At 42.1% G+C, this 19,920-nt stretch overlaps 1 protein-coding gene across 3 annotated transcripts in view; it reads right to left on the reverse strand.

Annotated features, from left to right (window-relative positions):
* The window catches only part of LOC148009749 (fructose-bisphosphate aldolase-lysine N-methyltransferase, chloroplastic-like), a 60,968-nt gene that overhangs the window by 19,696 nt on the left and 21,352 nt on the right, over positions 1 to 19,920 (reverse strand). For all 3 annotated transcript variants that reach the window (XM_087673285.1, XM_087673284.1, XM_087673283.1), the window contains exons 7-8: positions 1,216 to 1,415; positions 1,025 to 1,132 (exon numbers count right to left, since the gene is read on the reverse strand). In XM_087673285.1, the coding sequence (XP_087529411.1) occupies positions 1,025 to 1,132; positions 1,216 to 1,415 (308 nt within the window). The remainder of the gene's footprint in view (positions 1 to 1,024; positions 1,133 to 1,215; positions 1,416 to 19,920) is intronic.

The raw sequence follows: 19,920 nt of genomic DNA on the forward strand, positions 1-19,920 counted from the left end.
ATAGTTTTTGGAGCTGTCCTCAGTCACAGGAGCTGATTCAGAGAGTCTCTGCTTCTCTCACACTCTGCTTTCCCTCTTTCAGATTTGGCAGCCTTTTTTGGATCTTTGGTTCTTATTCTACTTGCTTTTCCTGGGTACAATTCAGGACAACCTAGAGTGTTTGGAAACTCCGCAACTTGGCTACCTTTGAGGCAACTGTTTTTTATGGATATGCTTATTTCAGAAGACCTCTGCTCCAATCTCTTTCTGAAAGCTTTGTTACTGAGAAATTGGATAGACCTCATTATGATCTTTTTCATGAGTGCTTTTGAATTTGGCTGCACTCTGCTACAGTGTTCGGCCACTTTCTACATTTATTGTTCATTCAATATTTTACACACAAAAACTGTGTCCGTGCATGTGTGTGTGTGTGTGTGTGTGTGTGTGTGTGTGTGTGTGTGTTTTATACAATGAAGCTGAGAAATAGAGGATCACTATGCCAACAAATCTACATCGCATTGCACAACACAAATATACGAACAAAAGTTTATGATAAAGGGGTTTATACCATAATGCTGAGCATTCCAGGGGAAATACCATTGGGCCCATAAAACGGCAAAAGATACAACAGTTTATAATAAGCAAACATTGAAAGAACTTGATATATAAAAAGATATAGAACGGTTGCATCATTTCTTGCTGTTTGTTAACTTGTAAACAATTGGTGCCTACATATGAAACCTGCATGAAGCCTCCCATCTCCAAAACTCCTAGCCATATTGCAAATTCGCTATCTTGAACCAGAGACGACATAGCTCAATTTTACTCTTTCTACATAACCCATTCTACAGCTTGTAAGCTGCAAGTGGCTTCAATTATTCTACTCAAGCCAAGTTCATTGAAGTACTTACACAGCCACCTTATAAGTAAAAAGTTGTAAAGATTAGTTATGATGGATCATGGAATGGGAGAAAACACATAGTGATCTCAACATTCTATTAACATTGTTTAAAGATTGGTTTTCAACGAGAGTTGAGCAAAGTACCTTTTGGTCTTTATGGTCAACTGTAGAAAGCAAATTGCGATCTTCTTCAATAGATGTTGGGTATTGTGTTAAAGCAGTTCCACAAGCTGAAAGTAGCCTATCCAAAACCTAGGAGTGTTGCACTATACTTTTCAATCAAACTGCCCAAGTACTTACAAAAAAAATAGTTGCTTTCAAAAGGTTTCACAAACCTTGCTCTCATTTTCAAGACTGATTGGATGATGAAAATGGGCCATACAAGAAGCTGCTATTTTGTGTAAATGATTGTTAATTTGGACATCTTCAATCCAACCAGCTTCCTTAAGCTCTTCTGAAGATGCAAGTGCAGCTCTTGCCCAAGTCAAAACAGTATTGTCCACTCCATTTTCTGAGATACAGAACATAGCACTCCCTGCAACACACATACACATACGCATATGCATTCTCTCTCTCTCTCTCTCTCTCTCTCTCTCTCTCTCTCTCTCTCTCTCTCTCTCTCACACACACACACACACATAATGAGTGATCATATTATATCAAATGAGTACAAAAGTCACATGACTAAAAGAGATTCTTTTTTGGTAATGAGTAATTATATTATATCAAATGAGTACAAAAGTCACATGATTACTTCTCTCTCTCTCTCTCGTAATGGGTAATTGTATTAATTACAAAAAAAAATACAAGATTACATGATTACAAGATGCAAGATGGCTCTAGGCCATCCTACATAACTCGCTTTAGGGAAGATTAGATAATTGAAAGAGTACAAAAGTCACAACAAAGAAGCAACAAAGATTACCTCTCTCTCTTTTTTGTGAAGATAATTGAATTAAGTAGTAAATATTTACATGAGACTGTCAGGTCAACATTCTCTCTGTATCTCTTACATTCTATTACATCAGACCATCAGGTCAGCATACTCAATCTCTCTCACACTATCTTTGTAGAGATTACCTCTCTCTCTCTCTCTCTCTCTCTCTCTCTCTCTCTCTCTCTCTTTGTTGTAGACGTTAATATAACTTTCTTTCTTCTCTCTCTCTCTCTCTCTCTCTCAAATAGATACCCACAACTAGCCCTCACCTCTTCTAGATAGCTAGCAGCAAATGGTGACAAGCATTGTTGGTATGCTCAAATGAGTATATGGATGAGTTAACATAGGCTGCAGATTGATAGACTACCCCCCTTTGACTATAGCCTAGATTGCCCTACATTTGACCTAAGCCGATCAGAGTAGACATATTGAGGTTAGATACAGAGAAGAATTGGATCTGACCCCCCTCTCCCCGTGGCACGAGGATGGCACACTACTAGGTCCACTTCCTTCAGGTATCCCAGGATGGTTTCATCACCCGGCCTAGTTACATGGATATACAGTTGCTTCATGGATTGCACATAGTTATTGGTCAGATCCACTCCTCATCCCACCACCTAAGGATTGAGACACGCAAATGGGATGGGATACAGACAAAGGAACGCATATGCCCACTATGCGACAAAGAACCAAAGATAGAGGAACACTACATCTACCAATGCACAACATATTATGATATACGAGGCAGATACCACTATTTGTTTTGAGAGGGTTTTGAACCCTTGAGACAAATCATGCAGTTTAAGGATCACAGATGCTTGGGTTTCTTCCTCTTGGAGCTCCAGAGGCGCAGAGCAAGGGGTAGGAGGCCCCCACATCTCAGCTCACATAGACACATAGCGGTCACTAACTTTTTCACAGCTACATGACTGAATATGGCACATACCACTACTACTACCACACAACCTACAAGAGTACATCATCATTAGACCTCATATATATAGGTGCCCCTTTGGATAGAGCAGTGGCACTCAGCTGGTCTAGGTGCCCATGTCCACCCGAACAAAGGCCTAGACATCCACACTACAAACAAATTAGAGCCATCATTGAGTGCCACAAGAAACAAATGTCAAGACGCATCAACCATGCAGAGACACATCTCCTTAGAGGACAAACATCTCATTGATGGAGCGTTTCCTTTCTCTACTTTTACTTTTAGATCATCGACATGTTTTCGTTTTATAGGACACTTTCACTTTTCAGCCTTATGGGCATCTTTTTCATCTTTTCTTGTTCCAAATGGGAAAACACACCATCATTGTATGTATTGCTTTGGTCTCATAGGCCACATTGGCCTTTTAGATACATTAATATACTCTCTCTCTCTCTCTCTCTCTCTCTCTCTCTCTCTCTCTTTCTCTCTCTCTCCGCGCTTATAGTGCAAAAGAAGCACAAGAGACATTGCATCTAGAAAGTGCAAAAGCAAGAGAGAGGCCACTCACCAACATTTACCTAATAAAGACTTTGCATTTGAAGGGGGTTTTGTTTATCCATCCCCCCACATTGGCCGTGGTTGATATGGGATGCAAAGAAATATTCTAAACGCAAAAAGCATGAAACAAATCATACGACAAAGCACAAACTAATAAACTCAAAACACAGTTAGGGTTAGGGTTAGGATAACTCAAAGGCAATGAACACGATGAATAATAAAGTGAATGAATAATGAATATACAATGCTAATGCAGTGAATATTGAACCTTGACCTCTCATATCTCTGGGATCAAGGCAGAGGTTATGACCTGTAGAGTGTGTCGTACTCCGAATGGATCTCGAATTGCAGCAAAGGCAGTCTCTTAAGTGTTGAATACCAGCAAACATAGCCAAGGAAGGGTCAATCTAATGCAGACTGCAATGCAAGAGAGAGAAAGACTGAATACGCAGGTACCAAAGGAGAGAGAAAAATTGAGCGATAACTGTTAGATACAAACACAAATGTCAAAGGTGAGAGAATATCAGGCAACAACCAAAAACTCCAAACGCAGCATTCAAAGGAGAGAGAAAATCCTGGCGATAACAAATAATAGGTGGCAACAACATCCAGCAATAGCCAACAACTCCCAATAGTAGGCGACAACTCCACAGGCCTAGCGACAGTAGCAATGGGGCACAAAAGGCTAAAATCAAGTGACAAAAGATAGCAGGTGGCTGGTGGAAGCTCTATTGCGATGTCATTTAAACGGGATGTGAGCAACAGAGTTATAGCTCTTGAAACTTACAAAAATGAGATTGAGGGAGAGTGGTGGGCTACATGATTATTTATAGAAATTTTAGGATACCCAAATTAGGGTTTTGCATGTGGGACACAGTAACTCTCTAGGATCTTGTTTCTTTTTAAAATAAAATATTTTTTTCATTAATTAAGCATGTTTTGGGGTTGTTTAAGTCAGAATAATACATTTTTAGCTCAACACCTCCTCTTAGGCACAAAACAGAGCTATGAGAAATAAAACCTTGATATATATTTTCTTTTACCCCAAGGCATCCCACCCCAAAGAAGCCAGGACATCGGGCAAAGAATGCACATCGGTTACTCAGTGACCTAGCAAAACTATAGAGGCAATGATTATCTTACCAAGGGAACCCAAGTGATCACCCCAGAGAGGCCAAGGCATTGGACCAAGGGTGTGCATTGCTTGCCCAAGGGCCTACCAAGTCCTGCAAAGGGGGATGAAATCAGCAATGGACCTTTTCCTTTTTTGGGGGGGAAGGGGGGGGGAAGGGGGTCCTTTTGGTGATTTGTTCAAAAGATTAAGCATTACCTGAATGTTTCAAATCAGTTTTCGTCACTTTGAGTCACTATGCTTCGAAGTATGGAAAAATAAGGATGGATTGCCCCACTATCTTCATACAACAAGCAAAACAATCCCACACATTGCTAGGATGAGTATCTAGGGATACCTAAGTGTGTGTGTGTGTGTGTGTGTGTGTGTGTGTGTGTGTGTGTGTGTGTGTGTGTGTGTGCGTGTGTGTGTGTGTGTGTGTGTGTGTGCGTGTGTGTGTGAATCAAGGGGAGAATATATGGAAAGAAAGGCAAAACAGAGAAACAAGCAAAACAAGCAAAGCCAACATGCAAGCATAGAAAAAAAAATACCTTCGAAGACTGCCAAGTGCAATACCACGATTATGGTGGATCCAAAGTCGAAATCACACAAATGTATGTTTACATGAAAAGAATGCCAGTGCAGGGATAATGCAAATAAGAATATAAATATTCATGCTCATGCAGAATACCATGCAATGGTGCCACTTAGACAGTGCCCTCACAGGAAAATTGTTCACTTATTCAAGCACCCTTTTATAATCATGTCATCCTAACAATGCGGATGAAGATACAAATATCCAGAATACATAATATATAATAAATAAATAATGTCCAAAGGTAAAAATTTGTAACATTATCATTGTCACTATTAACCGCCTCCTCTCAAACTAGAAGGAGAAATAAGAGAAGCATCTTCTCCCCGTCAATTTGAAGATGTAGAGGAGGGTATACCCAAGCCGATACATGGTAGAAGATACTATAGAACCGACCGGTTGACCGCCTTGGTCAAAACATCTCAAAAATTATCGCTTGATGGTACAAACTCTAGGCAAATGGTGCCTAGTTCAACTTGCTCTCTAGTGAAGTCATAATGAACCGCCACGTACGGTGTCCGAGGGGAGATGATAGGATTGAGAGCAAGGACAATGGCAATTTGGTTGTCACAGTAGACAACTCATAAGGAAACTGAAGCACAGCCAGCAAGTTCCATAGATAGATGGCCTTTGTAGTGCCATCAAAGAAAGCCTGACACTTTGCCTCAGTCGTGGAAGCCGCCACTGTCTCTTGCTTACAATTGGGTGTCATGCCCAAGGTATAGAGGTAGTCTCCATGAGAACATCAATGTCAAGATCTCTTGCCTAGTTAGAATCAGTATACCCCTGCAAATATAAACTGTAATAAAGCATAAATGGTTTAGTCTAGGGTAAGTATAAAAGATGGTGTAACATGTGTAGCATCTTTTTGCCATTTTACAAACATTACTTGTTTAAGGTCTCAACCTCCCACCATCTACGAGGGTGAATACTCTTGGCCACCATAGCTTGGGGTGCATACCTTGCTGCAGCCTCTCATCGTTTGATTCTCAATCAACATTGGTAATATCATTTCTTGCCAAGCCACCTTGGCTATGGCTTCTTGGCATTTTATGTCTATTTCTTGTATTTCAATGTAAAAGCTTGTTGCGGAATTTAGCTTTATTACATTGGTATCAGAGCATGCACTTTGATCCATAGAAAGAGTCATTTTCTTGGAGAATTTAGTCATTGGGACAAGAACCAGTTAACTCGAGCACCAAGATTTAGTCATAGGGTTTGGCACAGTTCAAACCGTGACTAGTCAGAGTTCTCTGCAACAAGTCAATCTCCAAAGCAAGAGGTTGACCATCCTATTGACTTGTTGCCCAATACAAAGCCCATCAACAAACCTTCCTATCGCTTGTCCAAGTTTTAAAGGAAAAAAGTATAGCGTCAAGTCAAGGAATTGCTGCAAATGGTTTTAATTCAACAAAGTCAATCACCATTTGCCTCTCCCGTGCTCTTAGTCAAAAAGAAGGATGAATCATTTCGCATGTGTATTGATTATCGGAATTTGAACAAGTCAACGGTCAAGAATAGGTATCCTATTCCCCGAATTGATAATCTTTTGGATGAGCTTAAAGATGCAAAAGTCTTCACCAAAATAGATCTTCGATCGGGTTATCATCAAATTCGAATGAAGAAGATGAGTTCAAAACAGCCTTTAGGACTGAAAGAGGGTTATACCACTTCTTGGTTATGCCATTTGGACTTTCCAATGCACCCACTACTTTTCAAGCCCTCATGAATAAAATATTACAGACCTTCTTGTTCAAAACAGTCCTTGTTTTCTTCGATGATATTCTAATCTATAGTAAATCCAAGGATGAGCATTTGAAGCATATGAGAGAGGTCTTTGACACTTTACGAAGACATACACTCTTTGCCAAGATGACGAAGTGTTCTTTCATGGAAGATGAAGTTGAATACTTAGGTCATGTTGTGGGAGAACAAGGGATTAGAGTGGACCCCAATAAGGTAAAATGTGTCAAAGAATGGCCTACTCCTACGAATGCAACCTCTTTGAGAGGATTCTTTGGGTTGTCATCCTTCTATAGAAGGTTCATCAAGAATTATGCTCATGTGGCGGCTCCATTGACGAATAGGCTCAAAAAGGAAGCTTTCTTTTGGGACTCCATCGCCAATCAAAGTTTCAATGAGCTGAAATCTCTTCTAATTTCAATACCCATCCTTGTATATCCGGATTTCACTAAGGAGTTTATCATATGTGCGGATGCTAGTGGAAAAGGAATTGGGGTTATTTTATGTCAAGATTATGGAGTCATAGCTTATGAGAGCCAAAAGCTTGATGACAAGGAGCATCAATTACATGTTTATGAGCAAGAGATGTTAGCAATATTGCATGCTATCAAAAAGTGGCATCATTACATTTATGGCAGTCATTTCAAGGTCAAAAGCGATCATCATGTGCTGAAATATTTTCTTTCACAACCAAATTTTATCTCCCAAGCAACGAATATGATTAGCTACTCTTCAAGGATATGACTTTGAAATATCTTATATGGCTGGAAAAGACAATGTGGGGGCGGATGCCTTATCAAGAATGCGGGCATGCTCCATGTCAACCGTGCATAAGGATTGGATCCATGATATTCAAGAGGAGTATTTGCTTGATGAGAGCAAGCATCAAAGATGATGAAGGAATTTCAGCCAGTCAAAGGAGAAAAGTATCCAAATTTCAAATGGCACAACAGTCTTTTATGGTATCATGGTAGAGTATTCTTAACACCACAATCTTCTTTCAAAGACCATATCTTACATGAGATGCACTCTTCACCCTTAGCGGGACACCATGGGTTGTTCAAAACATTTGACAATATCCATAAGAGTTTCTATTGAAAGGGCATTTGGAGGGATATTAAGGATTATGTTATGCAATGTCTTCCGTGTCAACAAAATAAAGATTTCTCTCTTCTACCTGGTGATTTACTTCAGCCACTTCCTATTCCTCAAGGCAAGTGGACTGATATTACAATGGATTTTATTGTGGGCTTACCTACAACAAAGCATGGGTGGAATAGCATTTATGTAGTGGTGGACCGGTTGACTAAATCAGCTCATTTTATTCCTACCAAGGCTCAGTTTATAGCAAAGCAAGTGGCTGAACAGTTCATGGAATGTGTTTTTAAGCTTCATGGTATGCCATTGAAAATAGTATCCGATCGTGATACTAAGTTCATGGGAAGTTTTTGGAGAAGTTTATTTACTTCTATGGGAACAATTTCGACTCCTAGCACGGCATATCACCCCCAAACCGATGGCCAAACGAAGCGTGTCAATAAATGGTTGAAAGTCTATCTTCATCATTTTTACCATGACACTCAAGCTTTGTGGGATCATTGGTTACATCTTGCTGAATTCTGTTATAATAACACTCATCATATGAGCATTGGCATGTCACCATTTGAAGCGCTTTATGGATACAAAGTGCAAATACCTTCAGGCCTTTTTCATGAAGATGTGAATCCACAAGCCAAGGCTAAAGTTAAGAAAATGGAAGCTCTTTTGCATCAATGCAAGGAAAACATTAGGAAGGCACAAGATGTTAAGAAGGCTTATGATGATGAAAAGCGGATACCTTTAGAGTCTGAAGAAGGAGATTAGGTATTCCTCAAAGTGCCTAAATCTAGGTATGCTTCTCTCAAAGGCGGTCATAATAAGTTGGCTCATCGTTACTATGGGCCTTATCAAATCCTCAAACGAGTTGGTGAGCTTGCATACAAGCTTGATTTGCCTTCTTCAACAAGGATTCATGCTACCTTCCATGTTTCCCAACTTAAGAAATATGCGGGTCCATCCATAAAGGTATTAGAAGAGTTACCTCCCATGGATGAAGATGGCCTTATCATTTATGAACCTGAAAAGGTTATTGGAAAAAGAGAAAAGGTTTTAAGGAACCGTTCGCTGCTGGAATACCTTATTAAATGGCGAGGTTTACCCATGGAGGAGTCTACTTGGAAACCATCATCATATCTTGATTCTTTTCCATGGCTTTTGCAGGAAACAGAGTAATATCTGAACAGGACAACTTGCTGTATTAAATTTCTGTTATAAAAATAATTGCTCTATGATCATTAAAACTGGATTTTTATGGCATGGCTGGATACTAGGGATTGTCCTTTACATTTCTATAGCTCATACATGATGATTGGACATTTCTTCTTCAAGTTATGGCCATTTTTGTGCAGCAGCCTGTTTTCGACAGTTTCCAGCAGTATATTCAAATTTCATACCTATACTTCATTGATATATGAGATCTCCTTCAGCTTGGAGTTTCATTACAGCATGGATTCATCATTTACAAAGCTATCCTTGTACTCTTTCTTCATCACTTGTCCCAATTCCAGCTTTAAGGACAAAGCTCTTTTAGGCCGGGATGGCTTGTAATAAAGCATAAATGCTTTAGTCTAGGGTAAGTATAAAAGGTGGAGGTGTAACATGTGTAGCATCTTTTTGCCATTTTACAAACGTTACTTGTTTGAGGTCTCAACCTCCCACTATCTAAGAGGGTGAATACTCTTAGCCACCATAGCTTGGGGTGCATACCTCGCTGCAGCCTCTCATCATTTGATTCTCAACCAACATTGGTAATATCATTTCTTGCAAGCCACCTTAGCTATGGCTTCTTGACATTTTATGTCTATTTCTTGTATTTTAGTTTAAAAGCTTGCTGTGGAATTTAGCTTTATTACATAAACCATGACTATAAGTTAGTCCAAATTTATAGGTACACCTTAAATATCTTAATATACAAAGACAAGCAGTCCAATGAGACATTCTAGGTACATTAAAATACTGGCTAAGCAAACTAACTAAGAATGTAAAGATTTGGCCTAGTATGAATCAACCAAAGTAATTTTCCTACAACAGAACGATACGTATGAACATCAAAAGGCAGATCCGAGGTATCCTTATGCAAATGGTCAATGGGATCTAGAGATATGGCCACTGGCCATGTGTCTGATCGGTGCAATACTGTTCTACCAGGTGTACTAGGTATTTCTGCTGTGACAGAAAGATACTTCCCTCGGATCAAACAATCTCCATCCCCAAGAAATAAGAGAATAATCCTAAGTTTGTCATCTCGAAGGTAGCGCAAAGCTCTGCCTTAATTTTTGCTAGAGCTACAGAATCTGAGCCACAGTGAGTAATATGTCATCAACATATAGCAAGATATAGCTGACCCTTGCGCTAGTGGTGCATGTATAGATTTCGATCATAGGGGGTAGAATGGTATCCATGAGTCCGTAAAAACTCATGCATCCTATGGTACCAAGATCTCGGCCCTCGGTACTTGCTTCATTCCATAAAGGGCTTTCCGCAAGCAAAATACCTTGTCCATCCTATGGTACCAAGATCTCAATCCTCAGCGCTTGCTTTATCCCATAAAGATCTTTCCACAAGTGAAATACCTTGGTAGTCCGGTCAGTGGAAGAAAAGCTGGGAGGTTGCTCCACATAAACTTTCTCCTCCAAACAACCATTTAGAAAAGTACTTTTAACTTCCACCTGATGGATTGGCCAACCATGGTGAGCAACAAGCACAACTAACAGACAAAATGATGTCAGTCGAGCAGTAGATGTGAAGGTTTCTTCATAGTCAATGCCGTGCTTTTGCTTGAAACCTTGCAATATGAGGTGAGCCTTGTATTTGTCTAAAGTACCATTAGTCTTTAGCTTGGTCCTAAAGATCCTCTTCGTCCCGATGACCTTCTTGTGACAAGGACAATCCACCAGGGTCCAAGTCTCATTCTAGTCAATCTTGTCTAATTCCTAATCCATGGCCTCATGCCATAAACCGTCCTAGAGAGCCTCCTGCTACCTGTTCGGCTCAGAATGTGCAATGTAATCGCATGCAAACAAGGATGTATATGAAGCATGAGGAGTGAGCTGAGTAGACCTTCTAGGGCCCTTTGGAGTGAGATCCAGTGGAAGGATCCCCGAATCCCACATGGTCTGCAGGTACCAGTGAGGTAACAGGTCGCATGGAGGAGGCTTGGGAGGTGAAGGATCTGCAAGAAGGTCAAGAGCGGACAATAGACCTAGCTCAATAGGCAAGATGTCAAATGATGTGAGCAAAGGGAAGGACGAAGAGTCCAGTGTAGAGGACTACACGATGTCCCTCTCATCAAAGATGACGTCACTCCTAATGATCACCTTGTTTGTCTGAGGATCGAACAAACGATAGGCTTTTGCTTCAAAAGAATAGTCGAAAAAAATCAAGAGATTTACTCGAGAGATGAGCTTTCCTATCTTGTCATCAGGAGTGTGATATAAGCATGACTATTGAAACTCTAAAGTGAGAAATAACATGCCGAGAGCCAAAGAATGCCTCATAGGAAATCTTTTTAGGGACTGCCATAATCGGGCATCGGTTGAGCCTGTACACTGAAGTGTTAACAGCCTCGACCCAAAGACACTGAGGGAGCTCTAAACTCGTGGAAGATGAACTCACCACTAGAAACAATCCTCATAGTACCCACATGACGACTAGTCTGGTTATAAACCAGCAGCATCCAAGCACTAAAATAAGTGAAAGCATCGGACTTGTGCTTGAGGAAGTAAGCCCACATGTATCTAGAGAAATAATCCACTATCAAAAGGAAGTGCAGTGCGCCATCTAGGGCGGCAATGGATGTGGGACCACAAAGATCCACATGAATAAGACTAAGGGGTTCAGTAAAGCAAGTGATAGACTGCTGAGGAAAGGGTGTATGATACGGCTTATCTAGCTAACATGCTTTGCAGACCTCTCGAGATAGTTTTAGGCGTGGAAGGCCCTCAATCATCCCCTAACACAACAGCTCATAAATAGAGTCGTAGCCAAGATGTCCTAATGAAAATACCAAAGACGCTCAGAGTCTGTAGGCTCTTGTGTAGTGGCCAAAGCCTAGAAGCGATGAAACTCCAAATCATCAGCAGTTAACGTGGTAAGAAAGTGGATCATGTGGTAAAGGCCATTAGGTTGTGCCTTGCCGCAAGCAATCACTAAACCAATCTGAGAGTCTAGGACCTCAACTATGGTCGCTGTGAAGAAAGCTACTCGCCCCAACTGGCAAAGCTACTAAACGGACAAGTTCGTTGGGGCACATGACAGACATCATCCAGCAAAGCGAGATCTGGACCCATGTCAATGGAAAAACTGACGCGACCCTTGAATCGTAAGCAAGATCTGGACCCAGGTCTGACGCGACCCTGGTCTTGACTCGTAAGCGAGATCTGGACCTAGGTCTAACGTGACCCTAGGCCTGAATGGTGACCAAGGAGTTATTTCCTACATGGATACTCCCAACTGCAGGGGCTCGAGAAATAAAAATGTCCACTCTAGGAGTCATGTGATGGGCAGCTCCACCATCCATAGGCCAAATAGGTACTGACATGCTCGACTGTCATGAGTGGGCCTCTGCAAGCACCTCATTTGGAGGCAACTCACACGTAAGACTCGTATCCGATTCTCTAAGGAGATGATGTGGGCCTCTGTAGGACCAATTAGACAAACCCTCTAGAGTTAAATAGTTCGCCGACTGTGATGACGGCGAACCAGTAGTAGTGTGGGTCTAGCCTCTCCACTACCCCTACTAAGAGTTGCCACCACCCTTCTTCCCCTGTTGGGGATTACCCGACTAGAGTGTAGGGATTCCATTCTTGGATTTGGGTTGTGTGCCTTTTGCCTTAGATCAACACTCGTCATCATAAATGCCAGCCTTTTAACAATGTTGATAATACCTATTCTTTTTAGGTATATTCCGACATCTTGGTTTTAGTGTGCATTGATTGTTTCCTTGGGATTCACTAGCCCTATTTGGATTCTGATTTTGATTTGAGTTTTGCGTCCTTTCCTTATTGCCCCCACTGAGCAGATGCAACAAGAGTCTCCCTCCATCAAGGACGTGTTAGAAAATTGATTGAACAACCATGCATAACGCAATAGTTGACACTCAAACTCATAAAATGTGGGCATCTAAGGCTATCACCTGCTACACAAAATGGAAATATTTTCTAGGCAGCTTGTTAAGGAAGAAAGTAACTTGATCCTCAAAGGACTAAGGAGCCCTAGTGGTTGAGAACTCAGCGAGGAGATGTCGATACTCAACCAGCTTGACTTTCAAGTCATCCTTATCTGTGATTTTAAAATTTTGAAGCTCATGATCCAAATTGATGCAACGGGTCCTATCCTGAGATACATAGCAGTCAGTCAAATTTTAGAGCTCATGATCTAAATTGATGTGACGGGTCCTATCCTGAGCCGCATAATGGTCAGTCAAAAGTTCCTAACGCTCAGATGCTAAGTCGAAATGTTGAAGCTAAGAGTAAAACTCAAGCAACAAGCCTTGCATAAGCTCAACAATATCATGGAGACATTACGAGCCTTCCATGAGCGGATGACCTCATATGGAACAAGGGCGAGGGGGTTCCAACCCCTACACTATATGGCATAGGTTCTGAGAGTCTAAGACATGCCTCATCAAATTTGACGAAGTGGTGTAGTTGAACCCATTGAAACGAGTCTTGTTATTAAATGCATGCTTGGTGGATGAGGAACTAGAACCATGAGGTGTTTGTGAACATGGATAGATGGAATAAGATGGAGGATAAGATTGTGGTGGTGGTGGTGGTGGTGGATAAGAAGAAGAAGGGGGTAAAGTTAGATAGGCAAAAATAGGCTGTTGATGTCCAATGAGTGCCGATTGCTGTGGAGATACCGAAACGGACATAGGTCTATATGATATCAAAGGTATAGGTGGAGGCATTGGGACACGATAGCCTTGTCCAAATGTCAGCTAGAATACTACAGAATGATCGTACAATCCACTAGGTAATGCCATAGAGGCAAACTGTGATACCAAACGATCCACACTCGAAGAATGCCCTGGAGGGGAAAGACTCCAAAGTGTGTGTGGAAGGTCGGAGCCTTTGTCACAAGTACGCCACTCAGAAACGGGTATGTAGAGGTCCTAAAGGTTGTGCCTAAATGTGAAAAACCCCCCGGTGTGGTGTGTTGAGAAACCCTTCACCCGCAGTTTGCATTTTTGCGTTTCTGCGTTTTGCAATTAGGGTTTGCAGCCCCAAAAAGGGGCGCCATCCTAGACTGACTATGCCTATTTATAGGCCACTCTCTCATTCATTCCTCACGGCTGATTCATTAAGTCCATTACCTCTTCTCTCCAGCCTCTCCACTACCCTCACACCCCTTCAGGAGGACATTGCGGTTCGTGGTTCGTGGCTATCTTCATCATCTTCCTTGTGCTACAGCACCCTTGTTCCCTTGTATCACATTCACTCCATGATTCAGATCTTCATCATTCCATTCATCAGAGTTTCTTCTCTCTTCTCTTCTCTTCTCCATGTTTGCTGAGTTCACTCCGTGTTCCTCCCCGCAAACCCTACCGTCTCGCTGGTACTTCATCTTTTGACATGGTATCAGAGTTAGATCTACTCAAACAACGGCAAAGATCCTCCACTCCAATGAAGGCAAAGACCGGTGGCGGGTTCGGCATCCACTGCTCTTCTTCTTCTGCTGCATCAAAATCTCGTTTTGCAAATTTTAGGTGTTTCAGCTTGTGCCCACGCCCCGTTCACGGAGAACATCTCAGCCGAAGCTGTCCATTGCTGTCTCCATCAGTTGGCAACCTGATTTCCAACCCTCTTCACACAGTTTGGAGCTGATTCTAGACAGGCGACTGCTGTTCCTGTGCAGACCTACTGCCATACAGTCTGCCACATCATCACAGTCCTGCTGCCTGCGTTTTTAGCCTTTCTCTCTCCTGCTACCTACGTTTTTAGTCTTTCTCTCTCCTGCAAGCTGTCCTGCTTGCGTTTTTAGTCTTTCTCTCTCCTCACTTGTATTTTTTTTACTGGTTGCAACCTCTTACTGCTGGTAGCACCTCCTCCCATTGGCAGCTCTCTTCCACTGCCCTTCCACCCCTTGCGGCAGACATTGCGGTTCGTGGTTCATGGTGGTTGACCCCTTCCTTCTTCAACAAGGCACATTGGTATCCATAGCTTCTTTACCAACAGATGACTAGACTACTGGGTGCTCCTACTATGGCATCACCGGACACACCACCGATGCTTGCCGACTTCGACCTTTGCTCCCCACCCCCCCCCCCCCCCGAGTATATGCGTCTTCCACCAGGCACTCCTTATGTCACCTCTCCTTTCTGGGCCACAGAGATCGTTCTACATCGGCTATCAAAGTACTATGCTCAAGGTAATAAGACGCATCCGATGCGCACTAAGTCCTTTCGAGCACATGGAGGATCGATTGCCACTAAGACCTCCTGGAGATTGTCGCAATGCCAGCGGCAGTCTTCTCCCACTTATTTTCAGGTACAATGGCTTCCACGACCTATGGATCTACAGTCTGATCCATCAAGAGACAGTGATTGTTTGATACCGTCTCCTCGTCAGTCTACTCCTTCGAGAGACAGTGGCTGCTCGACTCCTTCCTCTTCTTCGGCTACCCAGTCTGCTCCACTGAGAGACAACGACTGTTGCCCACCTCTTGCTCATTCTGATCCCCACCCTCGACTACTCAGGTTCGAGAGGCTACCTCTGGGAGCTCTTTGGCACCCCAGATACCTTCTTCGACACGACCGGCAGCACTTCTTTCGTCATCAGACATTTTAGAGTCCGTGATCCATGAGTTTTTGGATTCCCTATCTACTTCAGAGGGGGATTCAGAGGGGGATGTTATTTCTTTGCCCTCAGAGGGGGCATTTACTTCTTCTTCAACTTCAGCGGGAGCCCCTCTACCTCCCATCTTAGAGGGGGAACCTACTCCACATGAAGTTCTTCACATCCTCTACTTTCTTGGGGTGGCTGTCTTCGACCAGTCATCTCTTCTATTGATACCTAGGATCTTCAGGTACCACCTAGGTCAGGATCTCGGAGGTTCAACCGTGACTTGGTGACAAGGCCTTCATATTCCTTCCAACATGGATGCACGGAGCTAGTGGCTTCTCTCCCAAGATTGAGTTTTGGGTTCTACAGCTCATCATGTCTCCTGATTATCTTCAAAGGTCTCCTTTCAGGTGGTATTCTTAGATTATAGGGTGGATCTTCTTTATCCCTTGGTCAACATGGAGCCACCTCCCGAGATTGAGTACGAGCATATCCTTATGGTTCTTGACACCACACAAAGTCCGACATTCCTCCTATGCATTGCATGTTTTCATCATCTTTGTACTAGGGCACTTGGGCAAGTAAACAATTTCCCCACAAGGGACACTGTCCAAGTGGCATCTACTGCATGAGCATTCTTCAACATGTAGCATTGCATCTCCACCTCACTCTTCTCTTGTTCCCCTTTTTGGGCCTGAGAGGGGGTGTTGAGAAACCCTTCACCCGCAGTTTACATTTCTACGTTTTGCATTTAGGATTTGCAGCCCCAAAAAGGGTCGCCATCCTAGACTGACTATGCCTATTTATAGGCCACTCTCTCATTCATTCCTCACGACTGATTCATTCAGTCCATCACCTCTTCTCTCCAGCCTCTCCACTACCCTTACACCCCTTCAAGAGGACATTGCGGTTCGTGGTTCGTGGCTATCTTCATCATCTTCCTTGTGCTACGGCACCCTTGTTCCCTTGTATCACATTCACTCCATGATTCAGATCTTCATCATTCCATTCATCAGATTTTCTTCTCTCTTCTCTTCTCTTCTCCATGTTTTCCGAGTTCACTCCGTGTTCCTCCCCGCAAACCTTACTGTCTTGCTGGTACGTCATCTTTTGATATGGTGTGTGGTGGATAATAAGGTGCACTTAATGGAGGCTAAAAGTAATGTGCAGCAAAAGATGAGGAAGGGATGGGTGGAAGCAAAAATGGATTTGTGATAGAGATGTTGTTGTGCGAAACATCAAAGGTTCCTTTTGTCCATTAAATGCACTAGATGAAGAAGCACCTACTCCATATTGACCATAAGATAAAATCATTTGAAGCAAAAGTAAGGGTAGGAATACTTACAAGTTCTTCTTTTACCTTCTTAACTATTTTTGAGTTCATGAAGAAATACTTGGTTTTCTTATTACTCACAAACCAAAGCTTGTTGTGAAGAGTCCCTTCTTGATAAGCATCTCCCGATCCAACAAAAATACAAAATTGGTTGTTGGCATAGAATCTAAAATAATAGGGTTCATACCTGGCATTCGAGAAAAGAAAATTTGTGGAAGTGATTTGTAATTTGAGCCAAGTTCCACTTGCAAATGGCCAATCCATAGAGGAGATTCCGAAGGTTCTTCATGATCATTAAATCTGTGCACCGAATCTAAAGGAGAAAACTCAAGCTTACCTTCAACCTCCTGCTGAGCTCTATGCATAAGGATGAGATCATACTTAGTGGAAAAAATCGATATGGTCTATGGACTCCATGGTAGTCCGATGGTTCTCCGCCCATGTCAAATCGGACAGTAGCAAGCTAGGAGGCTCACTGTTGATCGTTTCTATCCATGTTTGGTTGTGGAGGTTGGAGCGGTGTCATGAATGTGTTTGACGTCATCTAACCCTTAAGAAATTTCCTAAATGCAAAAAGCATGAAATCCGTTATATGAAAAACCACAGACTAATAAACTTAGAACACAATTAGGATTAGGGCTAGGGTAACTCAGAGATAGTGAACACAATGAATAATAAAGTAAATGAATAATGAATATATAGTGCTCATGCAGCAAACACACTATATAGTGAATATTGAACCTCGAACTCTCGTATCTCTAAGATCAAGGCAGAGGGTATGAGCTGTAGAGTGTGTCGTACTCTAAACGGATCGTGAATCACAACAAAGGCAGCCTCTGAGTTTCGAACACCAGCAAACACAGCCAAGGAAGGTTGGATCTGATGTAGACGGAAGTGCAAGAGAGAAAAAAATTGAAAATGCAAGTACTTGAGAAGAGAGAAAAACTAGGTGACAACTGTTAGATGCAAACGCAAATGTCAAAGGTGAGAGAATGTCACGCAGTAACCAAAAACTCCAAACGCAACATTCAAAGGAGAGAGAAAAGCCTGGCAACATCAGACAACAAGTGGCAACAGCATCCAGTAGTAGGTGACAGCTGCACAAGCCTAGCAACAACAACAACTCGGTTGGTTTTTTTAGGTGGAAGAGAGATCGCCCTGGGGAGATACATTTGACAACCCGTGTACATATCTACCTTCTTCATTCAGCATTCACTCACTGCATATTTCTGTGTTCTATTATCTCTTTTCACTCTCCCTCTTCTCTCCTGTCGAGTTTCAAGTATACTTACAACACTTAGTCAACATTAAAGCCCTCTCCTGGGATCAAATACGGATCCATCGCAATTGCCTTGGTAGATCACTTTTCCCCACTCTTCCAGTTGGGGAGGGTCAAGTCTTCCTTCTTTATCAATTCAATCCACTTGCATGGTGGATTGCTTGGCACTTCTTGACCAGCATGGATTTTCACAATGACTAGTACACTGACTAGTGACCCCATGGCAAACATACTATCAACACAATACCTTGGATGTATACTAAATTCATAAGAGACTACATACAAGAGCTATCCATAATTGGTGGAGTGGAAGTGATACCTCCCCCTTTGAGTATCAAGCAATGCTCCAGACCCTTGCTCTATTGAACCTAACTAAGCCCAATCCAAAGTCGGCTCTCACTAAAAAACATCTAGGTAAATTTGTAACAATTGAGGATGGTCGCCCAAGTCATCCCCTTCCATCCATTTTGCATCCATTGGTGAATAGTTCTAAAACTTTACCAAATATCTCCTGGAAACTTTACCCTAACCTTTCTTTCCTATGTGCCAAAATCTGCTTGGATACCAAAATCCCATCTAGCTGCAGTAGCTTCTTGTTACCCTCAACCACCTCAAAAGGAGCTTTGGTAGTGGAACTATATACCGTATTGTTATATGCAAATTCAACCAACGGCAAATACTCCTCCCATTGTGTCTTGTGGTCTAAAACATAACATCTCAAAAGATCCAACACTATGGGATTTGATTCCTTAGACAAATCATTTTTCTGTGGATGGAAGGATGATGTGAATTTCAACATGGTACCCATATTCTCAAACAATTCCTTTCAAAATAAACTAGTCATCCAAGGATCTCGATCACTGATGATCTACTCTCGCATACCATGATACTTAAAGATATATTGCAAGAATTAACGTCCCATATAATCAACCTTTATTTTCTTTCTCACTAGAATGAAATGGGCATGTTTGCTAAACCCGCAAATGATAGTCCATATCCCATCATTTGTTGGAGGTGTCCTAGGAAGCTCAAAAATAAAATCCATTGCAATGCTCTACCAAGGCCTATCTCGAATAGGCAAGGGCTACAACAAGCCCAACATCTTTTGTCTATCATGCTTTACCTTCTGAAGTATGATACATGTCCTGACAAACTGCTCTACAGCATGCCTCAAAGCTGGCCAATACAAGAAATGCTCTACTACCTTGACCGTGGCATCAATACCTCTATGCCCTGCATACACAGGAGTATGATTTTCAGTGATAACTCTAGGCTCAATTGCTTTGTGATACACATGTCAGAGTGCAGCGATGCGGAAGCGTAGGACAAAGACTAAGAGAGAGTGAACACAGAGAAGAGAGAGAGAGAGAAAAGGAAACAGTGTAAACGCAGAAAATCTGCGGTGTAGTATGCTGTATAAGAGTGCAGAAATACACAAGGGGGCAGAGGAAATATCTGCGTTATGTCTCCGACTTGATAACCTCGATCTTTGTCAGCCCAAGCACAGTCTATCTCAGCCAACAGATCTTCAAGATCAGAATCTGAAATCACTGAATAATGATAATGACTGGAGTGTGCCACCAACTGGCTGTAAATAGCCAAAAATAATAGCAATCACAGCAGCAGGTCGGCTGCAGCCAACTGCACATAAAATACTGCAGAATCTGT

Source organism: Lygodium microphyllum, chromosome 30 (assembly GCF_053477565.2).
Source record: "Lygodium microphyllum isolate KBCC chromosome 30, Lygodium_microphyllum_v1.1.10, whole genome shotgun sequence".
Classification (NCBI taxonomy): Eukaryota; Viridiplantae; Streptophyta; class Polypodiopsida; order Schizaeales; family Lygodiaceae; genus Lygodium; species Lygodium microphyllum.